This window comes from Ochotona curzoniae, unplaced genomic scaffold (assembly GCF_017591425.1).
Source record: "Ochotona curzoniae isolate NIBS_2020 unplaced genomic scaffold, NIBS_Ocur_1.0 contig_2723, whole genome shotgun sequence".
Taxonomy (NCBI): Eukaryota; Metazoa; Chordata; class Mammalia; order Lagomorpha; family Ochotonidae; genus Ochotona; species Ochotona curzoniae.
In genome coordinates, this window is record NW_024465573.1 from 11,904,456 (window position 1) to 11,916,697 (window position 12,242).

At 37.9% G+C, this 12,242-nt stretch overlaps 1 protein-coding gene across 2 annotated transcripts; it reads right to left on the reverse strand.

The window, feature by feature from the left end:
- Positions 1 to 309: 309 nt before the first annotated feature.
- Positions 310 to 9,928, reverse strand: MMP12 (matrix metallopeptidase 12). 2 transcript variants are annotated; one of them, XM_040977230.1, is made up of 10 exons: positions 9,792 to 9,928; positions 8,109 to 8,350; positions 7,474 to 7,622; positions 7,265 to 7,390; positions 5,208 to 5,369; positions 4,312 to 4,435; positions 3,584 to 3,717; positions 3,093 to 3,252; positions 1,569 to 1,672; positions 310 to 822 (listed from the first exon to the last, which is right to left on the reverse strand). In XM_040977230.1, exons 1-10 carry the CDS (start codon positions 9,876 to 9,878, stop codon positions 722 to 724), a joined length of 1,389 nt encoding a protein of 462 aa, XP_040833164.1. In that variant the 5' UTR covers positions 9,879 to 9,928; the 3' UTR covers positions 310 to 721. The 2 variants fall into 2 exon arrangements, with proteins under 2 accessions (XP_040833164.1, XP_040833165.1); XM_040977231.1 differs by having other exon boundaries at positions 310 to 819; positions 1,563 to 1,672.
- Between the last annotated feature and the right edge of the window lie 2,314 nt (positions 9,929 to 12,242).

Consider the following 12,242-nt stretch of genomic DNA (forward strand, 5'->3'; position numbering starts at 1 on the left):
CAATAATTTTGTTACTCCTAATACTTTGTAAAGTATGTAAATGTATTTCAACTTGGATTTATTACACAACTATATGCTGTACATTTTAATGGAAAACTTGAGCTACATCTACAAATTTTACCATAATGGATATTTCTCATTTCCTTCCTTCTCTCAGGTCCAGAGGCCATGTTTGAGGTACTCCTTAAGGTCATGTGTAATCTACAGAATACTTTCTTGAGATAAAGGACACAAGTGACCTTACACAAAGACCATAAGAAACTTATGGTTTGTATTTTCTCAGTTATCCGATTTTTATTTAGTCATGGCTTTAGTCACAGAGACATTTATTTAGGACTAAGTTCAAAAATGATTTCAGAATACTCATTTTATTTCAGAAAAAAATATTTTATAAAAAAACAGTTTCTTTTGAACTTCTCATTTGAATAATATATAATGTATTAAGCCAGAGAAGTAACTCTAAGTTTCCAAACAGTGGTAGGAATCAGTTCACAAAGCATACCTTAAAAGACATTATCTTGGATTTGAAGGCATCTATTTTCAAATTTAATAGTAGAATTATGAGGTCTTCAAAGTTGAAAATTTATATATTGTTCAATCATTAATCTATAGCCAATATAGTTTACCTTATTTTATGATATAATTCAGCATGTAGTGTTACACTGAGCACATAGTTTGTATACAATAAACACTCATCAACTGGAAGTGAACGACACTGCTCCTAACAATCAAACCAGCTGTTGCTTTTCAGCATCTTGGTGACGCGATTGTTAAAAGTATTATATTCAATTTGACTTGATCCCTGGAAGAAATAGTAGTGTCCTGAAAATGAAAACAAATAATTTAATTTTATCTAAGCATTTTTAAAAAACATCATAAATCTAATTCTACAGATTGTCTAGATGTGATGTGATTTTAGAATATAAATCCTGGGAACCTTTATCTGTGTATTCTTCCCCCAGACAGCTACCTAGACCCAGCTGCAGTCAGGTAGAGCACTAAAGGAAAGGCTCTTAGGCACGGGAAGGACAGTTTAGGGGGTCTTGTGTAGAAAAAGACACTGGGAGGGGGGAAAAAAAAACATACAGGGCCAAGTGAACAATTTAATCTGCCCTTACTTGAAACTATTTACAACACAAATATAGGCTTTTCTTATTCCACCATCAGCCCTGATATTTAGGGTGCGTGAGGACAGAAGGGACTGAATTAAGAACATAAGGTACAACCAGGCTCGCCTGAGTTTTACATGTCTTTTGTTCCTTGGACACACTGTGCAGCTGATGTGGTCATAGGGAAATTAAGAGAATTTGACACACGGAAAGTAACAACGACTCCCTTGACTGCAAAACCACAGTAGGAACACACCATTGGTGGCACCCACGCCTACCAACGTTCTTGTAGTCTGTCTACTCTGAGCCAATAATAGGGTGAACTTTCCCTCTGAAACCCTGTGGAGAATAGCAGGGTTCTCTCTGTCTGATTTGGAGCTGCAATCTTTGGTTCCTAGATGTTCTAGTGGTTTCTACAGTGAATTTCCTAGTAGCTTCATGGCTTCTGAATATACTTACTTTGGAAATAGAAGACTGCATCAACTTTAGGCCCAATTCCTAGGAAGCTGTTGGTGATCACCTTGGGATAACCAGAATCCATGTGCCGTCTCCTTTCATCATATCTGGGGGAAGATATAAGCAGCAAGAACAAGATATAAGCAATCAGAAACTGTATTTCATGATGTGAATCATAAATATATCTTCCTTCCTAAAAAGCTCTGCTCAAAGTTTTGACTGTTCTAAGAAAACTCACAGTGGCACTGTGTTCCTGTCGCAACACAAAGCCAGGCTTTCTGAGCCTGGTTCAGTGTTGTCCCCCCATCCCACTGTTCTTCCCCCAGTGCTCAGTTCTGCTTTATACAACCTGGTGCTGGCTGATGAGAATGTGGCTACAGCATGGGTTCCACCGACCCGTCTCATTGCCATTTGCTAAAGTTTTCCACTGAAGCAAAAAATCAGAAATTTCCCTCCAGAAGAAAATAGAAGGGACAAAGGTGTAGGAGCCGTAGAGCCAATGGCTTTTGAACACACATTAGACAGAGTTGTAAAATAAACTCATGTCAAGTGCAAGTTTTATATTCACAGCCCCGTGCCTGCAAGTAAAGAATGACATTTTCCTTTACACTTCCAAGTACAATTGGATCTACCTGTTACTTCCATGCCGGTTAGCTCTTTAAGAATTTATTTCTTCCTCTGCATTGCTTGCTCAGTACTGTTACATTGATTTTTTAAGGAAAAGTCTGGCCCAAATGTCAGCAGAAAAGTAAATGATGTCACTAGCTAGAGTTGAAATGTGAATGTTCATAATGACTATGCCATTTTGTTAACTCTTCAGGAAATCTCATTTGAAAAATAAAAGGCTTCATTTCTCAAACAAGGATGTGGTTTGGTGGACAAACTCAAGTCATAAGCATGTGGCATTCAATTGGTATTTCACATGTTTAGAAAAATAGTGGTTATAATGTAATCTAATCTTTTTATAATCTTCTTAATCTAGTATAGTCTTATTATATTATGTCTCAGATTAGCCATGAAAACAATGTGAGAAATGACTAGCTTCTCCAGAAGAAGGTATAGGAGAATCTGTGATCCAAGATTTAGACACTGCAGAAAACTGAAGCAGATATTCAGATGGGCTTTTGTCCCACTTGACCACCTGATCTCCTGTTAGGAAAGAGCATGCAGTGACTTTCGTCGTCACACGGATGTTGGGTCATCAGGTTGAGGAGGAACCAGATGTTACACATCTGTAACACTGTTTGCTAATGTTTCCACTATGATTAACAGTGCAAAATTTTATCTAAGGTGTTCCTTCTTGCTAAAATGCATTGTATATAGTGTATATATATATATATATATATACATACATATGTATCACCTTGTATCATAAAACAATTAACAGATCAAAAGCTAACTTGATAAGAACTATTTTTTTTTGTTTCCTCTCCTAGGAAACAATTTTGAAAATTTCCTTCTAGAAAATCCCATTCTGTAACTATTTCACAAATCTTAGGGGTCCAATTATCAACCACAAAAGCTCACCTCCAGTATTGATTATTCACAAAGAAGTAGGTCTTCCTGAGAATGGGGTTAAAGACAGCTGCATCAATTTTTTTCACAGACACAGGGAAACCCAGAGAGTATATGCTCTTGGGATAGTTTGGCTGTATTTTTAAATTGTTCATTAACCAGTACTTGTCATCTGTGAAGACAAAATATATTTTAGTGGAATTACTACAAAAGAGTAATAAAAATACACTTAGTACAAGCAACGCCATTCTTACTCACCGCCCCCCGAGTTCTAACACATACTGCGTGTTGTTCATAAAGATGATTTATTTCCCATGGATCTGAATATTTTGTTACAACCATTACCATCCTCTATTTTCATAAGTGTCTCCATATCACATCTATGTAACCCATTTATTTATGGTACTTATAATTCAGAGTAGCTGATAATAAAATCTGATATATTTCCTATGTTGATTCTCTTTCTTGAAATACACATTGATGAAAGTAAACATTGAGGTTACCTTTGAAAAGAAAGACTTGATGTCTGTCTCCAATTTCATAAGCAGCGTCAATGCCAGATGGCAATGTTGGCCATAAGGATGAAATTAAACGGACATTGGACATTGAACTCCTAGGAATCTTCCACCAGAAGAACCTGGCATGGAAGATATTTAGCACATGTCAAAGATTGTTGCAAAACTAAGAACCCTGGAAGCTGCTTGGGAATGTGCTGTGAAACCATGCAATGTTTCTATCAGTTCCATTCACATTTTTCTACATGACGTCTGCTTAGGAGTGCCACAGGACATGATCTTCATGAAATGTCTTCAAGCACAACAATTTCAACAGTTATCTTGACGCATGGGAATATTCTGGAGCTTGGAATCCAGAGATCTAACTCCGGCTTCCAATCTTTTTACCAGTTTGGTAAGCTAAAAAGAAGTCTGCTAATCAGGCTTCTCAGTTTTATAATATCATAACTAGGAAAGATTTGTCTTGCCTACAAAATATTAATTTTCTTTACTGCCCCAGTCCCACATCTGCTTCAATTTATTCTACAAACAAGGTTTCGAGTTGAAGCATAAATGGAAACAAATTGCTGTCCTCTTTGCAAGTATTCCAAGTCTTTCTTGTCTATGGAATAAAATAAAATTTTTGCTTATAAATGTCATCAATTTCATTTTCCACCCCTATCTGTCATGAGGAGGATTGAATGCTTGATATTATTTAAATATGAAAATGATCCTACCTGCCTTTAAAGAAAAATATTTTATTTCCCACTGTAGTGACAGCATCAACATTCAAATTGTGGTCACAGGGAGTTGGTTCTGGACTGTCAGGATTTGGAATGGGTTGGTGCGGCCTTGGACCTCCTGAAAATATATCCCAAAGAGCATTAGGAAAGAAATTTGCATTTCAGTTGTAAATGGAAGAATCACTGTTTAGAAAACATTTCCTTGTTCATAATGAAGATGCTTCAAAATTTATTTCAGGTCTATGAAATGCACAGTAACAAGGTTTTTTTTTTTTTTTTTCCTCATAGGCTTGTGGTATCATGGGGAGGAGCATGCTGATCACTTAGGTTTTCGTTTTCCAATTAGACTATTTTCTCTCTGTATAGGACATATGGTAGGTTGGATAAAAAGCACACCAGACTGGAGGTGAACATTGTGATGTACCAGGTTCACCCTCTGCTTGTAATGCCAGTGCTTTATAGCAGAGCACAGGGGGAAGTCCCAGCTCCCATGCTTCTGATCTAGCTCTCCGCTTATACACCTGGGAAAGCAGCAGGGGATGGCCCAAGCACTTGGGTTCTGGCCATACAAGTGGGAGACCTGGGTGCAGTTCTGGACTGCAGGCTTGAGCCTGGCCTAGACCTGGTTGTTATGGCCACTGGATCACTGCAAATTGAACCAAGAAACATTCCTCCCCTCCTTATCTCAATAAACAAGCAAATCTTAAGAAAGCCAGCAAAGAGTACAGTACACTAAAATACAGGATCTTCATCTGTAAAAGGAAGATGATATCCATGCCACCCACCTGCAGGATCCTCAGAGGAGTCAAAAATATTATCAAAATGTAGATGTTATTTGACTGTTCATAAGAATGAGTCTTCATATGGCAAAAATAATAAACTCAACTCACCATAAAGGGACTGAATGCCACGTATGTCATCAGCAGAGAGGCGAAATGTGTTGAGATTAATATAACCATAGGTGGGGAACATTATGGCCTTGTAATCATTTGAGTGACCAAGTCCCAGGGCATGACCAATCTCATGAACAGCAACAAGGAACAAGTTTGTGCCTATGAGGAAACCAAACCATAGAGAAAAGCCATAAAATACTTATTTCTTTTGGAATTCATACATCTGGTGCCATGAAAGGGAAGCCTTTGGGGAACTTTACTTACTTCTCTAGCCTGTTGAACAGAATTTCTCAACCACAGCACCCTTAGCGTAATGGGTGTCATAGTTCTTTGTTGTTGGTGAAGTCTTCTTCATCATAGGTGTTGGGAAATCTCTGAATGTAACACTAAATACTCCTTCTAATTTTGACATTTAAAAAATACCTCTAATCATTGTTAAACATATCCATGGAGGTACCTTAGCACACAAATAATACATCTTATAAAAATTCCTAGGGGAGTTCAAAATTAAGATCAACGGTTTTTACTCCATTCTGCTTGTATTATTAGTTAGGCTTCAGCAGATACAAAAACTTTTTAGTAGCCACCCTTTACTAAAGTCACAACTAAGACTATCATTAAGTTCCCCACAAAACCTGGCCTAAACTTGAATTAATCTTATTCTCAAATTTTCTAAGTTTGTACATCAGTACTATCTCATAATATTGGACTTGGAATTTATTTTCTTCCCTAATATTTTGTGTTCTCCAAGGTAGAATTGTGTTTTTTCAATCACTGTCAGCCAACACTAATAGAAATTCAGTAAGCATCAACTTAAACATTGATTGAACTTATTGGCTCAAAAACATCTGAAAAAAATGAGGATTTTTGGTTAATATTTTCATAAACAATCTAAATTTTGAGAGCATAAACCAAACAAACTAAAAACTAAGTTAACAGGGGCTGGTGGAAATTAGATATTGGTCTAAAGATAAGAAATGCCCCTTTTTGCCCTATCTTTCCCACAAACTAACCGCTAGCCCCTGAGTCTGGTGCTCATAACTGTAAATATCTGTGTTGAATTTCTTCTCATAATTCCCTTAGAAGAACTTCAAAATGTTCTTTGAGTCTAACCAGCATACATCTGCCCTTTCAAATGAGGAGATTACAGTCTCCAAATATCTGTTATAAAATTGAGACGTATTTAACATGTCTGGCTGGAGACCTCCAATTCAACAAACATCTAATGCTTTTGACAATATGAAAATTCCCTTCTCATCAAAAACTTGATAAAGGTTAGGCTAGGTGTCTTACTGAAACAAATGGACTTTCTGGTGGGCATGTCTGTTTAAAGGTTGCTATCCTACGTGTGCAGAGCAGCTGAAGAGGAAGAGGCTTAGTGGATTATGTATTTGATGACTGTCTCCGTACTTGCCTTCTTCAGGAGTGAATCACATATTTCAAAATCTCCAACAGAGAAAGTCAGTAAAGCTTCTGTCACAACGGTTAATGTTTTCCCATGCTAGTCTCTTCCCCCCTCCAACATGACAGAGAACTTAGTAAATTTCATCTACTAACGACATGGAAAGAATGTTGAGTTACAATCCCTCTGTAAATGCACATGAGGTTGTATTAAATGACTTGTGGAACATTCTGACATTTCTATTCCAAGATCACAAAGACTGCGTGAGCATGTAATTTCACATGGTTTTCCACTGGGATCTCTAAATTCTGTAAAACTTTATATTTCTGTGTCCCTTTGAGTTTTAAGAAATTGTCAGAATATTATGACTCATAGAGCTGACCATATTATCCAAGGCGGCACACACAGAATTAGTATCTGCATTTGTTTTTATTCCCCAAAATTCATCACATTCAAGTAACTACTTTTCCACTCTAAGAAATTTCTCAGAGTTTATGTTAATTCAATATCCTCACAGATTCTAGAAGCTGATGTTTGAGATGATCTAGTCCAAAATCCCCAATTAATAGAGGATAAAACTGAGACCCAAACAATGTTTAAGATTTTATTTATAGGCAAAATTATTAATGCTTGAGGAGTATATTTAACCTACCTTTCTGAGTTTTAGTCCAGGTTTCATCATTATCAAAATGTGTGTCTCCTCCAATACCAGATCCAGGTCCATAAGCATGGGCTAAGACACCACCTCTGCCATCAAAAGCACTATAGTCTCCATGATCTTTAGGGAAGTAGGGGGAAATTAGTTTATTTGTTCATGACATACATCATACCAATTTATACAATAATGGCCAAGTTGTTTACCTCTACTGGCAAAAAGTATCATGATGTCAGCCTCGCCCTCAGAAATCTTCCTGAATTTCAGGGGAGTCACTTCACTCCATACTTGGAAAGCTTTCTGAATGGCATAGTCGACATCTTCGTAACTCATGTGTGGAGTGTAAGTCTTGATCCTTTATAATGAAAAAGAGAGGAAAACAGAAATACTGTGCTAACCTCATAGTATCACAGTATTTGATTTTTGCTAGCACAAATAGAGAGTCTAAACAAGAAATAGTTAAATACAGAAATATTTTTCCTTGGAAATCTTGCTCTTTAACTACATATAACTCCTTTCTGCTGGCATGTGATTTACAGCCATCATCACTCTGACTGAGGATTTACACTTTTTCTCTTGCTCCATCTTAACTAAGATAGTTTCTCTTGTGCCTTATTGACAGTAGACATAATTTCATTCTCTTTGGATTTGTAATTTTTATACTTTGTCCTGGATTGCTCAGTCAGCCTAACACTCTTCCTTGGTATGATGGGCCCTTTTTTTTTCTAGAGACAGTAATTCTTCACATGGAGATAGTGTGAACTATGGAACGAAGCTACATCTGTGTTTTTAGACTTAGGGGCTCATAGAAGTGGGGTGTTTTTCTGCAAGTCCAGATCACCTGTAGGTGATGTAATGCTTCCTCCACACTGGCCTTCCCGGCATGGTACTGAAATGCTGCACATCAGGCACTCCACATCGAGGTTTCTTCATCATCTCCAGGGTAGCAGTGTCCAGTTGTCCAGTCACATTTAGTCCCAGGAATTGCTGCATTTCCTTGATTATTTCATCCATGAAGTTAGTTTTTGATTTTGCTGTTGGAATGTCCTCCACTTTAAGACCATAAAAGTTTTCCAAGTACCTCTGGGGAAAAAAGCACATTCAGTAAATCGTTCCATTTCCTTTGGGAGTTACTCACTTGACTCAAGTGCACATTGATACTTTTGAACCAAGTACTCATTTTAATTGCAGGTTAGGACAATGTTTAGACAAAATGTGAAAAAAAAATCTTAATCTTCTGTGCTATTAAAGACATGCCATATTATCAGCAAGATTGATTGCTGGAAGTCCAGAGGAAACTTCTATGTCTCTATTTTTTCTAAATTGTTTCTATCTATAGGGTTGGAGCTGTGGCATAGTATGTTGGGCCTGTGCCTGTGGTACCCAGATTCCATATGGACACTGTTTCCAGTCCACACTGCTCTACTTCTGATCCAGCTTTCTGTTAATGTGCCTATAAAAGCATCCGAGGTTCCTGCATACATGTGGACCCCCCCACCCCCAAAAAGACTCCAGGGTTTTGGCTTTGAATCAACCCAGTTTGGCAATTGTGGCCATTTGGGAAGTAAGCCAATTAATGGAAGATCTCTCTTTCTCTGTCTCTCCTTTTCTCTGTAAATCTGCCTTTAAGGTTAAAATAGGTGACTCTTTAAAAATTTTTTTTCTATCTTTAAGAGCTATTTCAATATGCAGTGTCTAATGGTTTTCAGTAATCAGCCATCTTTAGGAAGCATAAATTATTAAGTTGTGATTTAAAAAAAATTCCTGCCTAAAAACCTGAGGTGTAATATAATAGACAGTTACAATAAATCCAAAACTACAATTATTTTAAAAACTAGGGAGTGCATACTCTTTTAACTGGAGAAAATAAGTTAAAATTTTAAAATGTTTTAAAAATGCTTATGAGGAAGTACCAGGGATGTAAGAGGGTTATCGGGGTATGCTTACATTACTATGGAAACCTGATATTTCTAATTTGATTAAACTACTATTTAAATCTAATATTTATAAATTAGTTATAAATGATGAATGTGAAACATAAGCATATCTCAAAAAATTTATGGAAATAGGATTAAAGTTTAAATTTCTATTACTGCAAAAAAAATGGAAATCTATACATAGTTTTGTCTTTGTACATTTTTTTCCAGGAACTTTTTGAAGGTCCCACATAGGCATGGATTTCATTTTTTTTTTCACACCAAAACAAACCTTTTAGTTCCATTTCCCATGAATTTTTTAAATACCTTCATTTCATAATAGAAGAGAATGCAAATTTCATTGAACTGAAATTTCTTGGTCAAACCATTTTGGTAGAAAGAACAAATTGACTCACCAATTTCATAACACTTCAAAACCAGTCTCTTTGTTATGTATTCCTCTTTGATAAGGAAAAATTCGATGTTGAAAGCATGCAACTTCTAAGACCAATTTTCAAGTAGTACTTTGCAAATAAATAAAATGGGTTAATGTGAAGAATCTTAGAGATAATTATCCGGCTAAACGCATATCAGAGTGTCATACTTACCTCAGCAAATACTACATCATTTTCATTCAGGGAATCAGCTGCAGAAGTACCAACCCATAGGGTCAGCAGCAGCAGAAGAAACTGCATTGTGAACTTCTCCTGAATGGTTTAATTCAGTTTCCTCTCTTCCTTTGAATGCAAGTTCCTTAAATGCTCCTCTTTATATAGCCCTTAGGCCAGACTCTGAACGTGAAATCCTTCCAGTGACTCACGGTTGATATTATCCCTTGATTTATGTCAACACATGCAAGGAAAACATGATCTTCTCCAACCAACAATGGTTCAATTAGTACCTAAGGCATCACCAACTAAAACAACTCAACGTGTTTCTCCAAAAAGAGAAGAACACTGTAAACCTGGAACTCTCCCTCATGGTACAAAAATGACCAAAAATTCTGACTCAGCCCCTGAATTGAAACTAAGGATCCCATCACAGACAAAAATTTTGAGGGACAATAAGGGACACAGAAATCCAGGGGTCAACCGTGATGCTCTTTACGAAAATGATGTTTGTGAAATTGCAAAATGTAACCATTGTCAGAATCTCCGTGAGAGGGGTATGAGAGCTAATTAAGAGTTACTTTATTAAGGTCCAGCACGATAGCCTAGCGGCTGAAGTCTTGCCTTGAACGCAAGGGATTCCATATGAGCACCAGTTCTAATCCTGGCAGTGCCAGTTCTAATCCCAGCAGTGACGGTTCTAATCCTGGCAGCCCCACTTCCCATCCAACTCTCTGCTTGTGGCCTGGGAAAGCAGTTGAGGACAATCCAAAGCCTTGGGACCCTGCACCTGCATGGGAGACTCAGAAGAGGCTCCTGGCTCCTGGCTTTGGATTGGCTCAGCTCCTGCCATTGCGGCCACATGGGATGTGAACCATCAGACGGAAGATCTTCCTGTCTGTCTCTCCTCCTCTCTGTTTATCTGCCTTTCTAATAAAAATAAATTGTTTTTTTAAGTTACTTTATTAGAAAGTAGGATGCTTCCAGAAGCATTCCAAGCTCTATGACGTTGTTTCCTTTCTGTGCCAGACACCAGGATATGCCAGAGTATACTCGTGACACCTGATGCTGTCTGTGGTGACATCCACCGGAATTTAGAGTCAGACTGAAGTATGGCCACAGCAAGGATTGGGAAGAAGCGATGTTCCCAAGATGCCCCAGGAAACCACTTTGCTGACCTTCTCACACATCAGTAGTCTGACACACAGGAAGATAATTTCAACCAGCAAGTCTTCTCCTTTTTTGGATAAAGAAATGGAAGTCTGGAAAAGGGAAGTGGATTGCTTAAGGAGACATCTGGTGGTCTCCTGACTTGGTCCTGACTTATCACTCATTATAACACACTTCATCTTGTCATTTTCTTTTTCTTCCAATTTGTGGCTGCCTGTGAATATCTTTATAATGTGAGCAGGAGAAAAACTCTCAAGCTGGTTAAACTCTCAAGCTTCAGGCTATCCTTTGCTTTTGAAAATGCCCAAAAGCAAATCGTTCAGGGAATGGTGTAGGTGAACCCAGATCCCCCAGGGAGGTGGCAGTGATGTCTGCTCTCTGGAGCATGGCCTGCACACACTCCCCACCTTGCATTGGTTCCATTGTGCTCTCATATTAAGGTGCCCAGAGATGGGCCTACTGTACCTCTGAGAAGCCCATAGTTTGCAATCCATAACCCATTCTAGTTTTGTGGACTTATCAACTAGGTTTTCTTTTCTTTGAAATATTTGATTTTGTTTTTGGGGAAAGGCATTTGGAAGGTAGAGTTACAGGATGGGAGTACTGACGCAGAAAGAGATCTTCAATCTGCTGATTGACTCCCAAATGGCCACAACCATAGAGCTGGGCCAGACTGAGGTCAGGAGCATGGAACTGTTTCCAGGACTTCCGTATGGATGCAGAGGCTCAAGACTTGGCCCATTTTGTGCTGCATTTCCACATGCAACATCAAGGAGCTAGGTGGGAACTGTAGTGGCCAGGACTTGAACTGGTGCCCATATGGGGTTGCAAGTGGTATCTTAATTTGTTGTGCCACAATATAGGCCTGACAAGCTAGTTTTCTATGGCTCATTTTCTTCATATGTAAGACAGGGATAATAGTATTTTGTAATAAATAACATTAATCATTAAAAGCATCTAGTTGTGTGTTTTCATGTAATCAGTTTTCAATAATATCCATTCTGCTTACCATCTCCTTTTGCCTAGCATGTTGGCAACACATTTAGGTTAAGCCAGCTAACTTTTTCCACATGGGAAGAAAGGTAAATTAAACAACAAGTTAACCTCAATTGTTTAAAACCTTCTCCAGAAAGAAGATCCTAAAAAATGTGTAGGAAAGCAGAGTTTTGCAGGGTTCCTTTGTGATCCTACTGTTTTCAGCCCCAAGTTCACCTGCACACAACAGATAAACACAAATAGCCCCAAAACAGCCGGTGTGAATGTTGGCGATGGCTCATAGAG